General features: G+C 44.0%; 1 protein-coding gene across 2 annotated transcripts in view; it reads left to right on the top strand.

Moving 5' to 3' along the window:
- Window positions 1-24,551, top strand: part of ptgir (prostaglandin I2 receptor) — a 58,736-nt gene extending 34,185 nt beyond the window's left edge. For both annotated transcript variants that reach the window (XM_076282780.1, XM_076282779.1), the window contains one exon: window positions 20,488-24,551. In XM_076282780.1, the coding sequence (XP_076138895.1) occupies window positions 20,488-20,775 (288 nt within the window). In that variant the 3' untranslated portion in view covers window positions 20,776-24,551. The remainder of the gene's footprint in view (window positions 1-20,487) is intronic.
- Window positions 24,552-24,993: the final 442 nt, after the last annotated feature.

The following is a 24,993-nucleotide window of genomic DNA, read 5'->3' as shown; positions in this document are numbered from 1 at the left end:
AGCACCAGCTCGAGAACACACACACACACAGGCTTGAGAAATACCACACAGACCCAGCACACCGATTCGCTGACTGCCCTTTCTCTCAGTCTCCATTCACTTTCATTCACTTTTCACTTATTCAAAGTCAGTATAAACAGTTACTCTTTTAATCAGAAAAAAAAAACAGTTATTGCTTTAATCAGATTGTTCCGCACGTGTAACCACACTCAGTTTATTTAAACAATATCCCTTTTTCTCAGAGTACATTTGCTTCCTCTCAAGTTGGATTAGTACTCATTGTTTTCATTGTGAGATTATGATACATCACCAAAAGATGATTTTGTATGCCACTTTTTACTCTACTTTAGCAGGGGTGCCAATAAATGTGGGGGACACTGTATCTCGCCTTGCTTGTGGACGTTGTTGTTGCCGTTTGTTTTAATTGTGCTTGGGCTGCCTTCCCGTAATGCAAATCAACTACTAATGCAAATGTTCAGGGGGCGTGGGGAAATAACTGAATGTTTTATACCAAACTATAAATACCACTGCGTTAACTTATACCGTATATAATCACTCCTCTCCACTGGAGCAGAAGTAGTCTACAACCACAGAGAGACAAAAAAAACGATATGATCGGTGTAACAGCAACAACACAGAGATTGTGTGTGTGTGTGTGTCCAAAAGCAGGATCTACTCTTTTCCCAGATGCCCAATTTTATTGCAGGAGTCTTTATAAAGATTGATGATGTGTGTTGTGAACCATGCTTTGGAGTGCAAACAAAAGCCAGTCCCCAATAACACCAGAGGACCTGCTCCTCATTTGAAGCACATATGCGCGCCTGGCACACTTCAAGATGAGGAATGCGTTCTGCAGAGATTTCATCTCAGCAGCTCCATAGGCTATGATTAGAACCATGAGACCAGAGATGCTGGGCCATATGAGGCCTTTCGTGGTTCCGAATCCGGTTCCATGACCTGTGTTCTGTGCCTGTGTTTCTGTTTGTGAGGCGTAATGAGATTTTGCAGTAACGAGGATGTGGGAAACACTAGGAACTTCCCCGTTCAGCTGAGTCAACATAATTTAAGATAGCTTAAGAGATATAAATAATATATTGTGGTGCAGGATATATTGGAATTTCTGTTGTTTCATTAAACAGCTTTTAGAAGGTAAAATCAAAGAACTCAATCCAAGATGCATAGGTTGCTATGGAAACAATGGATTTGTTTTATGTGTCTAGATGTATACATTCAATACCCAATCTGAATCAATAGTACAGCACTTTGCTGAATCAATGTTCTTTTACTTATTCTTTTACTGAATGCTTGTTTTATGAATTCAGATTTATGAGATATGAAGCATCTCATTGATGTCTGAAGTTGCCTTGTGCCCTTCCCTGGGTGCAATGTTGAAAAATCTTGCCCTCAGTTGCCCTGGTGGTGCACCCCATCCATAAAAGGGTTGTAACGTCAGATGTGCTCAGCCAGCGTTACCCAGGGATGGAGATCAATCTCGGAGCCCTCTGGCCTGTGCTGAGTGTGTGTTTGCCTTTCATGGCCTCTTGCCACGGAAACAGAAGCAAACTTGGATCGGCTGTTAGCATTGAGCACAGTGGCCGAATCAATCACATCCTGTGTGCCACTCTCCTCTCCTCCCCTCTCCCCTTCTGTCCTCTTCTCGCTCCTCTCCTCCTATCCTCTCTTCTCTCCTCTCCCACTCCTCTTCTCTCCCTCTCTCCTCTCTTTTCTCCTCTCCATACTCTCCCTCTTCTCTCCATCTCCTCTCTCCTTTCCTCCCTCTCTCCTTTCCCTCTCCTCTTCTTTTCTCCTCTCCCTCTTTTCTTCTCTCCTCCTCTCCCACTTTTCTGCTCTCCTCCTCTCCTCTACTCTCTCTCAATCTGGTTTTTACTGACTGATAACTAGGCCTAACAGACATCAGGTGGTTTGAATGGAGGTTCTCCCAGCAGTGTTTTGCAAGTTTGTTTGCTAGGAGGGGGATTTTCCCCCCTTTGTTTAAACATTGCAAAACCACTTGCACGGTTATGGTGTAAGATATTGTTAAACTGCTTAAACACACCCTGATAAGTAAATACATCTGATAAGAGATGTGAAGCCACAATTGGATGTTAAGTATTACAAGCTCATCGGGATCTACGTATTTTAAACCTGTGCAACTTTTATGACATTTTATTAGCTTTCCAGATATTTATGTTCTCTAAAGGTGTGAGTTGTCTTTTTTTTTTTAAGTATAAATTTTGGCCTTTTTATGCCTTTAATTATAGTGACAGTGGAGAGTGACAGGAAGCGAATGGGAGAGAGAGCAGGGGTGGGATCTGGAAAGGACCACGGGGCGGGAATCGAACCCGGGTCGCCAGCGTACAGTGCAGGTGCCCCAGCCAGTTGCGCCACAGGTGGGGCGTGAGTTGTCTTTTATCTTTCTCTCTCTGTCTTTTACCTTTTATCTCTGAGGTAGTCTATTCAGTGCTTACAAAGCATCCTCTCAATGGGGAGTTAAGTGGCTTGTTGGTTGACTGTGAACAGTAAATGTGGGGTAGCTGTGTGACTGATGACTGAGCATGTTGCACTTCCTGAGAGCTAAAATGAGTGATGTCTTGCTCACTCTCTGCACACTCTGGTTGTGACTGTGAGCTACAGCTGAAACAGGTTGGTATTATTACCTTCTGTGGTATTTCCGCTCAAGAACACATTTCCTGTTTCTGGAACTGTTTTAAATTAATGATTTTTTTATTTTGTGTTTGTATAAAGTGTCCAACGTTATCTGATGCTGGGCTGTTAGCTGAATTGTTGTGACACTTTTAATTGGTTAATGTGGTATGACAATATTTTTACGGAGTAAATGTGCTTTTGTTGTCTCCAGAGACACGTTATGCTTTTAGATAATGACACAGTCATCCAACTGTGACCCCTTGTAAGTGGGTCAGGGGGTCTCCAAGGACTCCACAAACACAAAAGGGGGTCTTGTATACATGCCAGAGGCTTGCCTGCACTATCTGAGTAGATCTGGTCTGGTGCCATATTGCCACAGGCTGCCATGTCATCATGAGTAGTTTGGCATGGTAACAGGTTCCTGCCAAGAATTTGTGCACTGAATGGTGAAATAGAGTAGGTCACTGATAGGGGAGATTCACTGCGTACAACCTCTGTGAGAGGGCCTCACAACTAGCCACAGGCTTGCTGACACAGATAGCCTACTTGACAGCATTGAGAGAAGGTGATGTTTTCTTTTCAGTTATTGTTGTTGATAATAGTTTTCTGTATATACTGTATGTTTTCTTTGATGATGTGTAATTTGTGTGTATTTAGCTTTGTGAATGCAGCACAGGTCTGAAAGTCCTTATCTCAAATAGGAACCTGATCTGGGCATGTCTTATGTGTTGTCTGGCTGGGGGCCAGTCGTGTCTTCAAGCTTCAACATGGCAAATGCAAATTCAGTTTTCGATGACCGTTTTGAGGGATTTGGTGAATATACAGTACTATACAAATGAGTACAGCGGGGGAAAAAACAATTAATTGCTTTTCATATCTAACCAGTAGCCTGGAAACAAACATAACCATATTTGCTCACCTCCCTTGAACAAACTTCCCTCGCAGAGAACCTTCCGTCCAAAATGGTTCCATTGTTCTCATTGGTTGAGCTCCAAAAAAGTTCTCCCTTGAAGAGAACCTTCAGACCTAACTGGTTCCATATCCTCATTGATCTCAGGGAGGTTGAGCTAAAAAAGTTCTCCCTCAGGATGAAAAGTTCCTATCAGTCTCCTCAGCACAAAAATGATGGAGGCTTTAGAGTAATGAAGCGGAAAGCACCAGGATGTAGCCTCGCCCATCCCATCTTTTACGGATCTGTTGGTTTGGCAGTGAGGCCTGTTGGCTCCGAGCTGGCTATCCTTCACTGTGTCCTGCTTTTCAATCAGCCAGCTTGCTTTACGTTTATTCTCTCTGGCCCCAAAGACCAGGACTCTGCTCCAGCTAGGCTTAGTCAGTCATGGGCCACTTTATGAACTCCATGTGTATCAATAACCGTCCTTAATAACACACTGCTGCTCCACGCCTCTCATGCGGTCCTCTGTTTGTGGCCCCTAGAGACACAGCATGCAACAACAACATCAATCACAGAACAAAAACACACAAAACCAACATAAGAGAGCTCCTCAAACCGCTATTGTCCTTCGCCAAGAGAAACGCGGGGAGAACTCATCAGGAATCAACAATCAGGGATGTGGACTTCAGAGTCTGGGTCGGAAGAACCTCAACAAAACAGTTAGTCATCAGAGAGAGAGGGAGAGAGACCGGTGGCATGTAGGGGCCTGTCCCCCTGTGCCACCCTGAGGGATCCCAGAGATGCACAACTTCCCCGGCCCTCATCGTATCACTTGCATGCACAACCGCCAGGCAAATTAACCTGTGCCAGTGGCGAGGAGTTGCCAATTCTAAAGGTGAAACAAAACAAACAGAAACTCCTCCAGCAGTGCTGCAGTTGGGGCTCTCTCTATCTGGGCTGCAGTTGGGGCTCTCTCTATCTGGGCTGCAGTCGGGGCTCTCTCTATCTAGGCTGCAGTTGGGGCTCTCTCTATCTGGGCTGCAGTTGGGGCTCTCTCTATCTGGGCTGCAATCGGAGCTCTCTCTATCTAGGCTGCAGTTGGGGCTCTCTCTATCTGGGCTGCAATCGGAGCTCTCTCTATCTGGGCTGCTATCGGAGCTCTCTCCATCTGGGCTGCAGTCGGGGCTCTCTCTATCTGGGCTGCAGTTGGGGCTCTCTCTATCTGGGCTGCAGTCGGGGCTCTCTCTATCTAGGCTGCAGTTGGGGCTCTCTCTATCTGGGCTGCAGTTGGGGCTCTCTCTATCTGGGCTGCAGTTGGGGCTCTCTCTATCTGGGCGCCCCTGAGCCACAGAGCGGGGTTTGGTGTGATGAGTGGTGGCGTCTGGATCCTGTTCTGCTGGGCTCTACAAGCCAGTAACATTGGTGCCAAACCCCAAGCCTCAACAATTACCCAGCCATCCCCTGAACCCCTCCTTAATCTTCATTCCACCTCACTTCCTCCTTCTCCTTCTCATCCCTTCTTCCGCTTGTTCCCTCTCTTCTATCCTCCCTTCCTCTGGAAGCCATTTTCTGGCGCGGGCACACCACTCCCTCCCAATTATGCGTTTCCCCCGAGGGACATACAGGGCTTGACTGCTGCAGTCCCGTTTCCGTGGCGACCTCGAACCAAAACGTTGTGCAGTCACGCTGGAACGGAAAGATGGTGCTGTCTGGTTGGTCCGATGTGTCTCCTTCTCTGCTTTTATCTGCCTCACGGGATAATGAGTCGATCTGTCATCTTTCAGGCTCTTCCTGGTAGCAGCAGCAGCGTGTTTAAAGCTGGCGGCAGCCATGATTGATTATGTGGGACCCAGATGGCTGGTTTGTTTTTAAAGACAGACCATCCTGAAATGATCAAGAGACACTTGTTACCAGCAAGGATAACCGATGTCCCCATCCAGAGTGATGCAACTAGGCCGACCAGACACATGATGTATGGCGAAGCACTCCCACTCCAAAAAAATAAAATAAAAAAAATAGCTCATGGACTTTCCGCATGTTGCAACACTCAATAGATCTCCCTCCCTTTCTACAAGGAGCTCCGTGGAGCTCTTAGACTTGAGCAGCTGTTGTGTGGGTCACAGATGAGTAATCAATGAGTGTGTGGGTTGGCTGCGGGGGTCGATCCGGAGGCGAAGTAGGAGTGCGGGTGGAGGCATCGGAAGGGAGAGACGGAACAGTCATCCAGGCACATGCTGACTCCAAAACACATCTGGAATCTGGATTGGAATGGTGGTGATGATGAATGTAGTGGGTCTTCAGCCATCATGTTAGTAAAGTCAATGCAAAGATGACTCAAAACACACAAACAAACACACACACACACACACACACACACAGAGGAGTGTTCCGCCATGTTAAGTGAGAATGAGAAGCAGAAATAATGTGTCAAGCTCAGCATGACACTCCCTTCATATGGGAGTTGAATGGGTGAATTACCACAGTGTGTGTGTCACCATGCATCTGCACTGGTGTAAGTGTGTTTGAAGGCTAATGAGAGAAATGCTGCCAAGAACAACAACGATGACAGGACCAGTTTGCTGAATAGCAGTTAGACTATCCCACAAACGTTAAAGAAAAAACAGGCCAAATGCCAAAATGAATGACACACTCCATACATTCTCAATCCACCCCCCAGCAGTCTCTTGCATAATTGACTAAACTAAGGCGAAACTAGGGACACACTCCTCGTAGCAATGTTCTGCTGTAGGTAGATGTGGATGTGGTCGCAATAACATTCTCTCCCTCTCACCCTCTTTGTCTTCCATACTCACAAGGACTGACCTTGCTGACCACCCACATCTACAATACTGGGAGAACATCTCAAGAGTGTGTTGGCTTCTGACAGCAGCACCTTGTCTTGGCATGGATACAAGCAAGCATATCAGTACATGATTTTACTTGGAAAACTGTAATTACATGTCTACATGCTGCACAGAGTTATGGGTTGAAGACAGCTGACAAATTAGAGACAAATTGCAAACTTGTAAAACGATTAGTATTACCAAAAGTATAAAAGAAGTAGGCGACAGATCTCAAGCATATCCGTGACAGAATAGCTAGGTTTTGGACACTTGTGCTTGATCATCTGAGTGATATACTGTATGGTCTTTTGGGCCTCCATCGTCGACTTCAAGGCAGTGCTGCCTGGAAGGCACTAGAGTTAGGGTCAGGGTTAGGGTCAAGCAAGGCAGCACTGCCTGGAAGGCGCTAGGGTCAGGGTCAGGGTAAGGTTTAGGAAATTTAAAAGGGTTAGGGTCAGGGTTAGGCAAGACAGCACTGCCTGGAAGTCAACAGTGGGGGCCCAAAACACCATCAAGCCATCTGAGAGTGTACTGCAGTGATAAGTGGTCATCATGCTTGGTCTGTGGTGGCTCCCCTCATCAGAGTACTTTAACTGAATGCTCTTTGCAGACAGCCACTGAGAGTGGCTGGTAGATTTCAGACACAAAGTAATATTGTAATGTTAAGTGGCTGGTGAATTTGACCAACAATCTGCTAGTTGATGGTAGATATTTTCAAATTTTTGGATTGTATGTCTGATATTTATATTTACCTTCTGCTCCAGTGTTGGGTTGTGTTAATGTAGTGGCTAAGGAGCTGGGCTAGCAAGTAGTAGCCCACACAAATTGTGGGTTTGTTTCCCAACCGCCATTGTTGTGCCCTTGAGCAAGGCACTTAACCCCGAGTTGCTCCAGGGCCCCTGCAGTTGGGATCTGTAAGTTGCTTTGGATAAACTTGTCAGCTTAATGCATAACTAATAAATAACTGTCAGTACAGATGAGTCTCAGACCGTGTTTAACGTCACTGCTTGAGAGATGCTGATGCATAAATGATCTTTCTCTGAGGCACTCTCACACTTGTCTAGTCACTTATACTGTTTTTGTTTTATTTCTGTTTGCTGTTTTATTCTAGGCTGTCTTTTAAAGAACTGGCTAGGGACAACGGATGGAAAATAGCACTCACAAGCTAGCTCCGGCTCATTTACAGCTTGTCTGTTAATTAATAAGCATTGTCCTAATATATAAACAAATAAAATTAAATACATTTCTGAGGGGTCGGTGGACTTGCGTCTCGGTCCAAAGCAGACTGCTGGAGCCATACAGCTCTAGTCTGACAGCATGATCAATAATAGTGGTTTGTTTTCCCCATATAGTGCCCCTGAAACGATGTCGAGCTATTTTAAGTGTTGTGGTTTGAATGCAGCATGATGCATTACCACTGTGCTGGGATCAGTTTTCACCCTTAAGTTTTGTAACAAATGACTTCAGGATATGAGCGGGAAGAGAGTAATCCCAGATAAGCTCTTCCTCCAGAAGGTCTGTGTGTGAATGTTTATCCAGCGCCTAATGTCTCTCAATCACCTTATAATTCCTGTTTCAATTTTTTTTTCCTTTCTTTATTATATCCTATTTCTCTCTCTCTTTCTCTCTCTCTCTCACACACACACACACACACACACACACACACTACCCTTTTAGAGTCTACAGTGTGAGTGCAAGTCAGAACCCCTTTTAGCAAAGGAAGCAAATGCGGTAATGCTTCTACATCCGATAAACGTGTGTTTGTGTGTGCCAGCACCCTAGCCTAAGTGAGACCTGATCATGTTTTGTTCTTGAGAGGAAAGAAGTGTCTGTGGTTGTGTGTGTATGTATGTGTGTGTGTGTGTGTGTGTGTGTGTGTGTTGTGTGTGTGTGTGCATGGTCAGGGGGTGTACAGTAAGTGTTATTGATTAGTCTTCCATGACTCTTTCGAGACGCCCGTCTGGCTCCACAGTGCAACACTCCCTGGCATCCTGGCTCCCTAAAAATGCATTCCAAGTTTGTCTTTTTTTTTTTAAAACAGATGCATGTGATTATACACCATTCAGATATTTACTTTTAAATATATATTTAAAGTATATTTATTAGGGCTGTCAAAATAACTGATTAATTTCGATTAATTAATTTGAGAAAAAATAACTGATTAAAAAAATAACGCAGATTAATCAATTCTTCTTTTTTTTTTGTATATATTTTTTGGCCTTTTTATGCCTTTAATGATAGTGGCAGTGGAGAGTGACAGGAAGCGAATGGGAGAGAGAGCAGGGGTGGGATCCGGAAAGGACCACGGGGCGGGAATCGAACCCGGGTCGCCGGTGTACGGTGCAGGTGCCCCAGCCAGTTGCGCCACAGCTGGGGCCAGATTAATCAATTCTGTATGACCTTTGACCCTGAGCCGTTCTAGTCAGTAACCATTAGACTGTAAAATGAAGAAGAGAGAAGAAAATGTGCTGCCTAGATCATTGATTGGAACAATGTCTGCAGCAAGGAATTTGCATATCACCAGAGTTCGTTAACTCTAAAGTCACACATCAATGCAAAAAAATAGTGTTGACATTGAGGGGAGTGTTAATTTATTTTCATTGTGTCCTCTAGGTTATATCTGTGGCCTAAAATGCCTTACATGTGAAAAAAAAAAACTTCTTCCCGTAGCACTTTTAAATTCATTTCCTCAGAATATTAGGTTATATCATAGATTATTATGGCCATTCTTTGAACAGTGAAAATAATAATAAAAGAGTTTTTGAACTTTGTCACTAATGCTGATTATTCAATGACTCATTTGAATTTAAATATTTAAAATACTTTCACAGCAAAAATGATATACTGTATACGATTAATTAATCACAGAGTATGTAATTAATTTGATTAAATTTTTTAATCGATTGACAGCCCTAATATTTATATGTTTTATTATATACCACTAGTTTCCTTGAAAATATACAGTACCATATAGGAAATGGTTAAACAAATATTAGGGCTACATACAGTAATTCATTTAATCAATACAATTTCACCATCCTCAAATTGGTCATGGTCTCATGGTGGTCTGACTCACACGCTCAAAGCCTTTGCCCTGTTTTAATAAGTTAAGAACAGCATCATCTCGACTAAGCCTCGGGATAGTAGTAATCGTTGTTTTGTTATTAGTGTAGGGACCTTGGGATATCTGTGGGCTGTCGTGACGACAGATGTAGAGGATTCACGCAGTACCCTGTAAAATCCATTACAGTTCATTAGAACACACGTGTGTGTGTGTGTGTGTGTGTGTGTGTGTCTGTGCGTGCGTGTGTGTGTGTGTGTGTGTGTGTGAGAGAGAGGGAGAGATAGCGTGACTACAGTATTATAGACAGGAAAAAGGAAATATGGCAAGACAAGAGGAGTGGGCTTTGAGTTTCTATGTCAGATGTGGGACAGAGAATGTGATATTAGTTGTGACATACGATGGGCCAGAGAACCAGTGAGTGGGAGAGAGAGAGAAATCTCTCAGAGACAAGTACAAACACCATCAGCTTATTATTCATCTGTGTTCAAACCTGGAAATAGTTTCCAGTCATTATTCTGTTTTGCGTAACGCGAAACCCTTGTGTCCCATCACTTGATAGGAATTTCTGGTAAATTCGCCAACGCAAGGCCTTCCAAGTATACTCTGTCCTCTACATGCCTGACATGTTGCTACAATGAAAGCATGTGGTGATGCGGCAACCCTACTATAAACATTAGATATGGGTCATGAAACCACAGACCATACCGTCTGGGTACCAAGAACTAAGAGAAAGGGGGTTAAACACACACGTGCAAAACAGAGACTTAGATGAGTGGCTGATGACTGAGCACTTTCATTATGACCGTGATGTGTTCCAAATTATGAAGCTACAGTGATATACATGTCAAAAGGGTGACTCTTGTGACTCTACCGAGATGCAAACAAATAAACAAACTAAAACACACACACACACACACACACACACACACACGCCACATACAGTACACACGAAATCACCTATTCATTCATTAACATTGTCACACAAGTCCAGAACAAAAGACTAAGGGCTGTATTTTCGGTCACCAGCGCATGGCGTAAAGTTCGTTATTCACCGGCGCGAAGTTGAATTCGTTATTTTGCACCTTTATTTTTTAAGCATTGCGCCCAGGGGTGTGGCAATTAACAACCTAGGGAGGGACCTGGCGCATTGTCTAAAAATCGCTATCATACACCACCTAAACCTGGTCAGAAGTCAATGGCGAGTTGTTCATATGCTATTTTAAGAGCGCATGTCAACAGTCATATTGGCAGGTGCACGCACCATCCTTCTATCATTCATGAACGCACACCAGCGCACGTCCATGCAAAGCATTACAAATTGCACGATTACAATGGTAAACATAATTAGAATAAAGATATTACGAAATACTGTACATCTCATGATGAGTAGTTATTCACCATCATTTGCAAATTGGTAATGACGGTTAAAAGTGATTAGGGGAGAGGCGAGAGACAAGTATGGAGCACAGCTGAAGACGCACTGTCACGAGATATAAGCAACTCCTCTGCAGGATAAATGTTGTTTTATTTAGTCATTTGAGCAACATTAGGGTAAGTGTTGCTTTTTCCAGCCTATGTTTTCTATGGTAACCCATTGTCAGTCAATAGTGAAAGTAACTGCATATAACTGTCTTGTCGTTGACTGACTCCTTGGTGAAGTTAGTTTCACTTTGCCAATGAGTTCAAATAATAGACGAGTGCAAATGCGTGAAGGCTATGCTAGGTTTTAGTAAAGCATGGTTTAAGAATGACTATTCCATACGGTCTTGCAAGCAGCCTCCTTCAAATGCGCCGTTGAATGCCAAAATACCGATGCATTTATTTGACATATCGCGCGTTGCGCCGTTAAAGGGAATGACAGATGTCATTCTCATTGGTTTAAAATGATGTTACGCCCCAAACACACCCATATGACTGATTAAAAGACCTAGGAACACCTTGTTACGCCATGCGCTCCACTTTTGAGAACGAAACCCCTCCCAATGTGAACTGGACATCCTACTAAATTTGAATAGACTTTTGACGAGTGACGATGCACTTTAGAATGTCATGATAGGGCCCTAAGACAGGAATCATAGTGGATTCTATGGTAATGTGCAGTTCATAGCCACCATCATTCTTCCAGTTCCTCTTGTTTTCGTGTGCAGGTTGCCATGGATGGCCAGCCAATCTATTGAGAGCCAAAACCATTAGTGATCTGCCAATAGGGAGTAATTGACTGCTAGCAGAGTACCGATCTATGGGATCATAGCGATCTATGGGATTCCTCTTTCTCTGGGTAGGGGTCATCAGGCCTGCGTTATTATTATAACCAGCCCGTGGGTGGCCACAATATTGGACCACTTCATAGAAGGGCACGGCCCCAGATGTTGTGACTTCAAACTGACCTCTCACGGGATCAATAAAGGATCAATCTATAGTTTCAGTGTGGTAATCACTTATCCCTGATGAAGTTCTGGGGACTGGTCAGAGACTCTTGAGATAAGTCCTCGTCAGTAGACGAAGGCATTGAGCCTATACTGGATAGCAAGAGCCTGTGGGCCAGGTTGAGAGTGGATCTGGCATGTCTGACCTTGTCCAGACACACACAGCTGTTATCTGGGATTCCATTTGGCGACATCCTCAAACAAAGTGATATTTCACACACCTTTTTCCATGGTCTTTCTTCTGTTTGACCGTGTGACAACTAAGAGCACCCAGCTCTGTCTCTCCGTCTCTGCTCGATCTAACCCCTCATCCAGCACCGCAGCACACAGCGTACACGCGGTCAGTTTTTCCAGCCCACCGAGCCAAAGCCGATTCCTCAGGTGACCACAGTCACCAGCTCCTCCCATTTACTGAAACACTTCCACCTAATCAGCCACCACCCGGCGCCGTGCTCCATCACTTCCCGACTTCCCCAAACATGGGGGAAGCTCTTGCCAAGGCTAGGCTTGCTTCAGCATAGCAGCCATGCCAGAAGTCTTCCACAGTGCAGGACACCAACTATGTGCTCTCTAACTATTTTAAAATTAATCAGCTTTACTGGCAAAAACATTTAACGGAACATTTAACAAATGCAGGATGTATTCAGATTCCAAAAGTGTGTCTGTTCTTAAAAGTGCACGTTTGAAAGTGTGTGTGTGTGTGTGTGTGTGTGTGTGTCTAAAAAGTGTGTATCTTCTCTGTGTGTATCTTTGTATCTGTGTGTGTAAGTGTGTGCAGCTTGCCCTCCCTGGATGGCTAGGTGAGACTGATAGACAGTGGACAGCCCCAGTGGCTGTTGCTGTTAAATGTGTTATTATGTGTTATGTGACCTGTCCGTCAGGCCGAGAGGCGCTTGCTCCCCTGGGCCCTGGACGCGTGATTTGTGCCCTGCTGTCAGGAGAGAACACCACACCAGGCCCATATGAGGAGGTGGTAAAGGGGATAGAAAGAGAGGGAGAGAGAGAGAAACAGAGGGAGAGAGGAAGAGAGAGAGAGGGGGGTTCCTGGTTCATCTATTGGTGGGTTTCAGCTCCACTTGCAGCAGTAGATGACAAACAGTAAGAGTCATTATATACAGTATAAGGAGAGGGAAACAGAGGGCAAGGGGGGACTGGGAGGTGTGAGGTATGCGTGATCAACGTGAAGAACGTGATGGCTCAGTTGGCGGCTGTTTTGGCCACATGGCATGACTGGCAGGACGGAGACGGCAGGTGAAGTCCTCCAGATGTGTTCCACAGAGGAAGGCATGCGACGGGCACAGCCTGGGCATCCACAGACCGCAGAGAGGCCCGATGGGCATCCCACAAGATGGTTAAAGTTACGGGGGAATATTGAAATGGCGGCTGTAACTATCGCACAAATCTACTCCTGATGCCATATTATGTGACTTCACGCTTTAGACATCTCCCTCTCTTTCTAATCGGTCACGCTAAGGGGTCTGTCTGTCTCTGTCTTATTTCTGCATGCTCATAATGTTGCTGTTGCTTTGTGGACAATAACAATAACAGTTTCTGCAGAGGAATCTCTTGCAGTGAGCCAGTTTTGTAATTTTTATGCGTTTGTTTTGCATGCATAAGAATGACAAAGGCTGCACTGAATTAGCAAGTACTGCACTGAAATAGAAAGTTGTGGGGGAGACTCGGACAGCAGTATTCCTAGTGGACTCTCAGAAACACTTGTCCTCCATCTGTGTCCCATCAGGGCCACATTAACTCATACATGTTAAGTAGTAAACATGTTCTGGTTGGCTGACGGGCTATTAAAGGAATTATCCGGAGTAAAATGCACTTTAGATCAATTTATGGATAATTGGGAGTACACACGTTGAGTTGAGATCAAAATCATGTCATTCGGATGTGTTTTGAGAAAGTTCGATTTTACCGTTTTTAGTCAAAACTTGTTAGCGTGGAAGTGAGAAGGGCATATTATTTCGCCTCTACAAAATGCTATTTTTATACCTCTTCTACAGTTCCAAACAACATTACACTTACGTGGTAGTGAGTAGAGGGTCCCTAAAGCCAAACCAAAGTATCCCGAGGTCTTTATGTGGTCGGATAGAGAGTCCAGAATGAATTTCATCAAGCCAGTACCTTTCCGGAAATGTTGCCATCTTTGCTGCCATCTTTAGGGGAAAGTCCGTAGGAGTCATATTGTACAGATTTATAATAGCACTAGCAGAAGACTTGGCCAGTTCTAGCCCAATCAGTTGCCCTGAGTTTGCATAGTGCTTCTGCAGAGGCACTGATAAAACTGGTGTTGTTTTGAGGGTCAAGTGTTGGTCCTTGAGAGTGCTGCTGATGGGATGTTTTTCCACACTTCATGCTGTGGATGAGGAAGGCTCTGTTAAATAACTCCATGTAATGTAAATGTTAGGGTAGCTCTTTCCAGTCCAGCCAAAACACAGTCACATGATCTATGGCCTTTGGCTCAATAGCCTGGTCTAGTCCGATTACAATTATCACAGGGACATAAATAAACCACGGAGGTGTGTTGTTCTTTTAATCCTCTCTGTTATCTCCCTCCGTTTTTTTTTTTCATCTTGGCGTCCGTGAAGAGGAAAGGATAACATGGTTGTCAGATAGCTTATGAAGGTGCTACATGACTTCCTAATTTAGTCATGGCCATGACTGAACGGAGTGTTGGGCCTGATATGAGGCTATATCTGTTGCACGCTGTGCAGAACTTTCCCATGGGTTTCCAGTTTTCAGTGCGTCCAGCTCTTGTTTTTCATAACACACACCCCCCCCCCCCTCTGCACCCCACCCCCTCTGTGGTGGTGTGGTGGTGGTGACGTACTTTCTGCAGAACCGGGTCATGTTTGCCCTCTGACCGGTAACTGCACAGGGTGCTGGTAAATTCCCCTCTAACATCACACTGCTCTGAACTGTGGAAAGAATCATGGTCCCAGTTTTTTTTTTTGCCCCGGGGCCAAATGTCGCATCAGCGCCAGGTCCGGCGCTGAACCTGGCCAGTGGGTCTGCGTGCGTCTCCCCTCGTGCTGGACCGCTGGCAGGGCAAGCGGGAGAGAAACAAACAGTGGCGCGGTAGCCTGTGACGCGTGCCAGCAGGGGCGATACACAGTGCACTGCTGACAGGCGAGGGTAAACAGCTGGACAAATGACAGACACAGAGGCTAATGAGTGTGTCAACGCTGGGGCATAAAGAAGCCTTGACATGCACGCTAGACACACACACACACTCATTACAATTTATAGATACACATACAGTACGCATGCTGCTCCTGGGCATGTGCACACACACACACAAACACAGACATACGCACACACAAACACACCCTGGCGCACATCCTGGATTGTATATGGTGTACATCAGTGGTCCCCAAACGTTTTCTTCCGAGGGCCAGCTTACTATGCCTGGCTCTAAGAGAGGGCCAGAGACTCGGAGTATATCAGTAACCATAAATAGCTTAGTGCTGTGAACAACAGCAGTCTACCTTAGTTGAATATTCCATTACATTTAATCTATAGGCTATTGCAATTTAATACCATTGTTAGCTGTGTTTATATTGCCATCATGCCATATCAGTGTAAAACGTAACTCAAATTAAATAATACTAATAAAAAGACTTTTGCATTCCCAAAAGTATATTTTATTAAAAATGTGTGAACTCTGAACTCTGAAAATGTAAAGTTCTCAAACTATAATCATTTTATGAAGCGCTGAAGTGGTCTGAAATGACCACCATTCTAACTTTCACTGAACTTGTGACCTCTTTGTAAGCCTATGAACATTTGAACGAGTGAATACAAAATATAAATAATTATCCCAGAAAGTCAGTTGGTTAGTTAGTTATTAACAATTAATTGATAAACTTGTACAATACTTTGAGCACTGATGCAGTCAGCATAGGCCTCTTACATTGTTTGCAGGTAGGCCTACATTTCATTCCGTTTTTGATGGCAAACGCGAAACAGCGCCAAAATAACCACCAGTGGATTAAAAGAGTATTACATGTGTACTGTTTAGACTCGCCATAGAGAATGAATGGGGGAAATTGCGGAGGTTATAGTTTGATATATAGGTTGCTATATACCACGGACATGTTTTGGGGGGCCACCCAAAATGAGGTGGCGGGCCGTATCCGGCCTGCGGTCCGTAGTTTGGGGACCACTGGTGTACATGCTTGTAGCACAGGGGTGGGCAACTAATTTCCCCAAGGGGCCACATGACAAACTGGGACTGTTGAGGAGGGCCGGACCCAAAATACCGAACTCAAGTCTGAACTCAATTCTGTTCAATTCTATTCTGTTCTTGTATAACATTAAGTAAATCATATGGTTTTCTTTACTAGTCGTAAGAACAGATGAAAATGTGAGGGAGACAAAGGAAAAACAGCAATATTTAATCTATGTCCAGTATTTAATTTAATCGAAAATGATTTTTTGACATTGACATTTTTTTTCAGTTTTCAAAGACTGATATAAAAAAGTACTACACTATCTATATAATTAGGCTAGGTCATGAAAATGTGAAGGAGTCGGTAGCCTACAACCGATAGGCCTGTCAGTGCCACCATTTCATCAACACTCAGCAATATTTCATCATTAAATCATTACCATCATTAAATTAACTCTATGCAGAATTAGACTACGAAAATGTGGAGCAGACAATAGTAGGCTGTCATTAGTTAATCAACATGCACAAAGAAAACTATTTTAAAAATGTAGGCTATGTTTTTGCTTTAACTTTATGCACATAACTGTGATTGGTCAACTCGCTCTGTGTGTTGAGCCGGCTGCTTCAAGCAACCTGTGGGTAGTAGCATCATACTAGTTCGCTAACATAAGCTTTGCAAATAAACTCAGACATATTTTGGTTACAATTACGGGGTTATCCGATTGTAAACTGTCTATCTGCCAGTAACGTTTTGAAATGAACACTTCGTATCGCCAACGAGCAGCAGTAGGCTAGGAGTTTGTTCTAACAACCTTTGCGGTGGTGAGCGACGCAGACATAAGAGACACAAAACTTTGAAAGGTTTACGCCGACGTAAAGGCAACTGCATTGTGTCGACAAAACAAAACAAAACAAAACAAAACAGCAGCGTTCGGAACTTGAACCAAGATGCCTTGATGTTGCCGCTCCTTGTGTTACCGCAAGCTCTGCTACACGAAAAAGATACAATTAAAAACCCACGCAAGCTACATATTATTTTGAAGACGGTTAAAATTACATACCAATTAGCTGAGGTCGGCTATGAGGCCCATGTTCAGCAGCCGACAGCAAATCCTAAAACCCCCAAAGTTTGTGTTAGCTATACTAGCCTACAACATTTAGGAAACGTTACTACTCACGCAATGCCACGATAACCTACCAGGAATGTCACTGGATGCATGCACAGTGAGCAGGAGGCCAAAAGAGCACAAGGGATCCCGCGGTGAAGGCAGGAGTCAGGTGGACAACCAACAGTATGCAGCTGTGACGTCAGCCTTCAAATTAAAAGTTACAATTTAAGTAGCCACTTCCCTACGCTAATTGGCTCACCTCCGAATGCAAAGAGCCACTCGCAATGGCACTACTGGGTTAAGCAAGGGGCGTGGACCTTGTCCTGTTACACACGCACAAATGTATGGGCGTACAAATAGCAGTCGCTTTCAAAATAAAAACAACAATATTGATTTGCTTGCATTATCTCTATGCTGGGCTCTTGACTATTGTTTCTTTCACGGACCTTAGGCGGGCCGGTCAGGGAAAGCCCACGGGCCGGATGTGGCCCGCGGGCCGTATGTTGCCCATGTATGTTGTAGCACCACGTCTCCTCTGGGATATCCCAGCATGCTCTCTGGTCTTCCATGACCGTAAATATCTTTGTCTTGTGCTGTGTATGTGGTGCTCAGTCAGGACTGCTGACTCTCAGTCAGGACCAAAGATTTTAGAGCTTTGCTCTGTTCTAGAATCTTTGGTCAGGACTAACCATTGGCTCTACTCGAGGTCTGTGTTGGACCAATCAAGTGTTGCCTGGGTGCTCAAATGGGGAAAAGGCCTGTAAAAACATACAGGAATTACACTTGCCATGTAAACTACTTGCATAACAAATGTGAGGTCATTAGCTTGCATATACAATCAGTGGTTTGCGTATTGGGTTTCATACTGAAATGGCATAATGGCCTTCAAAGAGCAGGTTAGGTCATACATAAAACATATTATGAAATGTTATTATGTTTATTATGAAACATATTATGTTTTATGTAGGCCATAATTATGTTTTCGTTGACATTTTTTTTTTTTGTTATTGCACATTCTGACTAAGCTCACACATCTGCAAATTTACAATAACACGACTCTGCACCAAAAACTTCCCTGTCACCAGGCGTGGAGTAGGGCACGAAATATTACTGGAACATTTCAACTTCCCACGGCTTCCCTCGGGGGAAGTCCAGGGCTACTTAAAACATGCCATGGCCACTAATCTAAAGTCTTCAGTGGTCTGTACCCATCTCATACCTGTATGTCAGGTCATCATAGTGATCACCACATTTTTACCAGGGCTTAGGGGAGGGGCCCCAGGGAGTGAGAGAGAGGGTCTGCAATCGCACCGTCCAGGCTGCTGTAAGAATTTATACTAACAGTGATGTCCATGTCCAAGGTCACAGTAATCAGTCCAACCTCAAAAACGTTACTAGTCGACCGGGAATTCTCTCGATTACCATTCCGCTAATGCCTGTGACAGTATGGTGTGTTATGCATAAGACCAAAAACAGACAAAAACAATATATATATATTGCCAGAAAACGGCTTTTAATTGCGTAGCACATGTTCAGTGTCTTCTCTGCCGTTGACACTCTGGTAACCACAGGGTGGGACGGCAAAGTCTTTCTGTATGAGGCAGGAGGGCAAGGTCTTCCCAAGCTTTCCCCACTAAATGGAGATGCTGACGTTAAGCTGGGCGAGGTGTCTCTATGGGATGGATGGCGAGGTCGTTCTCTCTAGGTCAGAAAAAAACACTCCGGAGGTGCCATGTTCTTTATATGTGCCAGAGCTCGTCCGCTCTCACCCTACCCTGCTGCCCGTGAGTGTTTGTGTGTGAGTGTGTCACATCCCAGCCTTCTGTCATTCATCATCCTCCAGATCTCATAGCAACCCAGAAACAACACCCGGCAAGTGTGTGTGTGTGTGTATGTTTCCTTAATTGCGAGAGCGGCTGTTTAAAAAGTCTCTGTTAGGAAATTGACCGGGCCTGGGGAATTGCCTCTCGCCGGCCGACCATTGGGCGCTGATGACAGAACATTTTCCTTGTCGTTAATAACTGGTAAAAAAAGAGCAGATTTTTGAGGAGGAAAGCTCTAATTCTAGCCTAACAGCCTAAATGGTGGCTGGATTGAGAGTGTGCTAACATCCTCCCTTACGGTCTGCATCAACATGCACCATCACGCCACCGCCACAGTTTTTCCCCCCAAGCAATAGCCCTCCTAAATAACTCTTAAACTTGGACTTCATTGCACTTTATTTTTTATTTAGTTTATTTTACACAGCACTATCTACATGCCTATTAATTTATTGCTCATAATGGTTCTGTTTGTCCTTGTATCGTGTTTTTGTCTTTGTTTTTTGACTTTCTGTTTTACTGTGTTGACTGCATGGAGAAGACCAAATCAAATCCTAGTATCTGTATACATGGTGAAATAAAGTTGAATTGAATTGAATTGTTAGGAAGACCATGCGAGGGACACAGGCGCGCGATGGCAGCGTTTGGAGTGTAGTCGCTGGGGAGTAGTCGCTGTATCAGTACCGAGTGGTCCCCCTCCCAAACAGCCTGGGTCTGTGGGCATGGTGTTTCCGTCTTTCGCAGTACTGTATGTCCCCTTGAGGACTCAGCGAATTAAGAGCTCTCTCCATGCGTGTCATGTGTCCCTGTTCATCTCCCACCCCAGCACTTCATCCACCCTCTGCATACTCCAGGAACAGAGCCTCTTCAGCTCCCCCACTGATAACTATGTTCCTGTTCCTTACTGAAAACTCTTCAGCTCCCCCACTGATAACTATGTTCCTGTTCCTTACTGAAAACTCTTCAGCTCCCCCACTGATAACTATGTTCCTGTTCCTTACTGAAAACTCTTCAGCTCCCCCACTGATAACTATGTTCCTGTTCCTTACTGAAAACTCTTCAGCTCCCCCACTGATAACTATGCACCTGTTCCTTACTGAAAACTCTTGATTGCAATTCAAAACTCTGAACATTATAACATATTAAGGCAGTTTTCCCTGCCTCCTAGTATAAAATCACCCATGCTGTCATGATGTCAAAGTCACATGTTACATGATGTCAAAGTTACGTGTACACAGAAGTGCTGTAAAATGGTGCAAACCAATTTAAAATCTAGAACCAAGTTATAATCTAGAACCAAGTTATAATCTAGAACCAAGTTCCCCGTTTGTGACAGTTTTGCTGCCTCGTGCGATGTGTCCTTTTGCGTTTATTTAACTTTTGCGTTTGTCACACATCTCTTCACTTCACACATCTCTTCACTTCAACCTTCATCTTGTGTCTCTGTTCATCAGTCTGTTGAACCTAACTATTCTCTGTCTCTCTGTGCTGCTATGTCCCTCCCTCACAGATCTGTGGCTACGTCAGCGCCATCTCGCCGACCGGCAACGACAACCTCAACTTGATCTCCTTCCGCTTCTCGGCGCTCAACCCCATCGTGGACCCGTGGATCTTCATCCTCTTCCGCAAGGCCGTCTTCCGCCACTTGCGGCAGCTGCTGCGCTGCCGTTTCCCCGGCAACGCCGTCAAGGCCACCGCGCACACCGCCCTGTCACTGCCCCTGGAGGTCAGCGAGGCCAGAGCACCCATCGGCGCCGCCCTGCAGGCCAAAGCCTATGCCAGCCTCCCCCAGCAGTGAGGGCAGAAGACACCCAGGTCAGGGGACAAGGTTCAAAGGGGACAGGTGACACCTACAAACTGCTACTGGCAGCCATTTTAAAAATTCTCCCTAAATGGGCCCAGGGCATGTAGATGAGGACCAGTGAATGTGCTGGTGCCACCTGTGGCATCTTGACCTATCCAAAACAAAACAGATTCTGTGATTCTGGACTAAATGACAAGGAATGTATAGTGAGAACTAAAGGCCCCAGACATGGACCAAAGGCCAAAGGGCACGGTTGCATATTACTACTACTGTTTTTAGGGCTGCAGAACAAGGTTGCTAACCTTTGTACTGAATGCACTGATGAGATGCACTGCTAATCATTCATCGGTTTTGTAGTCTGATTCAAAAAACGACTGATTCCCCTGTCCTCAAACAACTAAAAGATCTACTCCTCGGGAAGCCCAGGAATTAATCCAAACTCCCAGGGACACAAAGGACTGTGGAGAGAGGTCTTCTGACACACCCAGGGCCAAAGGTCCAGAGCTTTCAAACAGCATCGTCTGACTGGCCAGAGTGTATCAGCCATCATTGAACTAACATGGTTGGGGCCGACATGCAAGCTTTCGCTCGCAGTGCATAGCACTCTATGTGTGTGTGTGCGTGTGTAAAATTACAGGAAGAAGGTTGAGGATTTTTTGCTGGTCAAACTGCAGTAACTGTCGGTTGCTTGCTGACCTGGCGACTGGCCCAGACTACCACCTCACCTGCTTCAGAGTGTGGTGCTCTCAACACCAAATACAAATGTGGACCATTTGGGATTTTTGGCACGTCATTCTAGAATTCCACTGTGCAGATCTAGAACTCACATTGGCATCATGCAATTCCATGACATCAAATAGAATCCTTGGTTAGGGACAATCTAATGACATATGACCGCACTCCCAAAGAACACCTACTCATCTTCAGGTTGACCATACCAGACAGTGTATGCTCTGAGCTGTTTACAGACCAAACTTGGAAAAAGTGAATATGTGTGTATCAGAATGCATTTCATGGTTCAGTCCATTGTGTGTGAATGGACAGAGAGATCAAAGTCATTTAAAGGCAATGCCATGTTCAAACTGTTTTCAAAGAGTGAGTCCACTGATAAAAAACAAGCAAACAAACAAAACATTAATGTAACTGTATTTTTACCACTAGTTGTGAGGATGTTGCTTGGCGGCATTTGCTTTTCCTGCACTGTAAAAGAAAGTTTAGTCCTGCAAAATTATACTGCGGCAAGCTGGATGAAATGAAACACAGTTGTTTTTATTCTGTCTCATTTTGTTTCTAAAAATTGCTAAATTTTGACATGAAAAAAAAAAAAAAAACAAGCAAGATCCTAAATGCAAATATTGATGGGTGAGCTTCATGCCCTCACATCCCACATAATAACTTAAGTTTATGCTCGAGACACTTTGCTCTGACTTTTCACTTTGTTATTTAAATTGGAGCCCATATTGTGCAATTGTCTTTTAGACGTTTCTTTTTTAATTATTATTATTTCAAAGTTAAAATGTATGCTTTAGTGATGTGATGTTTTAGTGATTCCCTGTGCTATGACTCTTGTGACTGGATTGTAAGAAAACTATATGTCATCCATATGATCATTGACACACACATGTGTGTGTGTCAAAAGTCCACATAAGCAGCTGTCACTCAAACGACCACAGCTCAACCTGACTAACAGAGACCTATGTGCATGTTCTTGAGAGATTACTGTTAGCCTTCTGCAGCTGACATATTAGGTTTTAGCTTTTTTTGTTCCATCTGGTCGTCTGGAAACAAACTAAACAGAACATTTTAAATTCCAATCTGCCAGAGTGATACATGGAAATGTAAATGTCACCACTCCATTACAGTCACCCTGAGGTCACAGAGGGCCCTGCATGTCGGACTGTTTCTTCAAAGTGATTAATCGAAGAAATCTCTATTTTTTCCGTCATAGCTTTACCGATGCACATAGTTTGGACGGGATATTGGGGGTTTAGGCGCCAGATTTAGAAACAACTGGTAGATTCCAATCCAAGCCATTTGGCTGTTTTGCTAACAGAACAAAGAAACAGAATGGTGACAGGGACAAAAGTAATTAAACTAGGGTCCATACCACCAGGCAAGATGTGAGAATAGGTTATATTGCAGTATAATCTGAAGGCAAGAGGTGAGAATAGGTTATATTGCAGTATAATCTGAAGGCAGCTTGTATAGCAGCTTGACAGACAGACAAACAAGCACATAGATTTGAGATATGGTGTATCAGCAGTTCAGGTCCCCTAACATTTAGATACGTTTCATTTAATACATAGGGCTCTAATTAAATGCGGGGCAAAGTGCTAAGTCTAAAGTCGAATAAAGTTTGCTTAATAACTACGCAAAATTGCAAATTTAATACCACGAGAAAGATCCGAAGCACAAACATCTAGAGTGAAACGGCTGAAAGCCAAATGATGCCGTTAGTTCATGCACAAGAACTTTGTTCACAGACTGACTTTGCACGTTGCCCTGCATTCAAATGAGGGCCCATAGATGTGAAGCACTTCTCTAGCCTTCCATCCCTTCAAACGCTACATGTTGTGATTGTCTGTTTGTGTAGCCCATGTGGTGCTATGTGCTTGTCATGATAACTTGTGAGCTTCTGTCTGTGTGCAGTGTGCTGTGGTGACTGTGCTGACATTAGTTTAGGACTCTGCATGATGTTACTTAGTGCCCGTCGCTAGTGTGCGCTGAAGCTGAACATGGCCGACCTGGTGACCAGCGCTGCGACTTCAGCTCCATTAAGGGGCATTCTCTGGCAGGTAGAGCAGTTAGCTTGTTGCTTTAGTGTCTGAACAAATAAACAGATCATAAAGAGGGATTAGCAGTGCTAATCCAGCGGCGGCTAGGTGTATCCGTTTTAGGTAAACTGATGTGATTTGGCAGGACAGTGGGTTTTCCTCATTAAACATACTGTACACATTGCAGAGTCTGTACTTTATTTTCTCTCCGGAGCAGTCTGATCATTCCTCCTTACTCGCACTCTCTCTCTCTTGATCGAGACCACCGGTTAGCGCTGTTTTTAATGGCGACACTGATGCGAGCTCTGAGATTGATTGCACATGCCTTCGCAGATCTTTAAATAAATAAATAGCTGTGTTCAAAAGGCGAGGAGAAGACGAATGTGTCCTGAGAAGATTTGTCCAAATAAACTATCTGGATCCTGCTACTGTAGTGTCATCTATCAACTCACCCCACGGTCACATGTTTCAGCACCCAGATGGGATACATTCCCTGCAGTTTATGGAGAACCTTGCGCCATAACTGAACTGTATGGAGTGAGAGACACTCTATAGACACAATCATATCAATGTTTTTGGTCTTTCAACATTTCAAAACAAATGCATACTCACAAATGTATTTTCAACTGCATTCAGTATGCCATTGGGTGAGTCTATCTTTTTGTTATTCTGTGGACCAATGGCAGTGGAAAAATTATTTCCAGACCAAGGCGGAGAAGAAAAAGCATGTTTTCTTGTAGTCTACAATTCCCCAGATGTTTTTCTTGCTCAAAAATCAACACCATTAAGTCAAATATCGTCCAGGATACAGATACAGAGATACATCTCTATAAAATGCCTTGCAGTTCATAGAACAATGACTGTTTATCAATAATTCTTTTCTGATTAATGTGTATTTTGGAGTTGATTATAGTGTCAAAACACTGGCGTACTTGTGCAAATGTTACAACTTTCTGAGAATCTGTGAATAAATGTTCCCACCATTGTAGAACATTGCTGAATGCCTCCTGACTGTTTCATCATAAAAACCTAAATACATTCACCGTAGAGAAGAACTAGACACTTAAGTATCCATGTTACAAAAGTCTTGTCTTCTGACTTATTTACAAAGGGCAGCCAAAAGAAAACTTCCAGATAAACAGGAACTCAGGCTTGTTGTGGCCTTCCTGCTGTCCTAGTTGTGCAGATGACAATACGAATAGGCTACAAAACTATGACAGCTTTTGGGGACAAAATGCATTCTCACACAATGACTGTGGCTTACACAATTATGGTGGATGTGGTTGCTAACTCATAAATATTGACAGAGTAGGGACATTCAGCTGTGGTTGGCCACCGGGTCCTGGAGATGGATCAAATCAAATAAATACTCAATTATGAGTTGAATTGTTTTGCAGAGCTCAATAATCATCAGTAATTATCAGTGGCAATGGACCAA

The sequence above is a fragment of the Alosa pseudoharengus genome, unplaced genomic scaffold, assembly GCF_046254945.1.
Source record: "Alosa pseudoharengus isolate Yale_2024_CS ecotype anadromous, Long Island Sound unplaced genomic scaffold, YU_APseudo_1.1 YU_APseudo_1.1_scf_13, whole genome shotgun sequence".
Classification (NCBI taxonomy): Eukaryota; Metazoa; Chordata; class Actinopteri; order Clupeiformes; family Clupeidae; genus Alosa; species Alosa pseudoharengus.
Note: the sequence above shows the minus strand (reverse complement) of the source record. Positions and strands in the feature narration are given on the sequence as shown.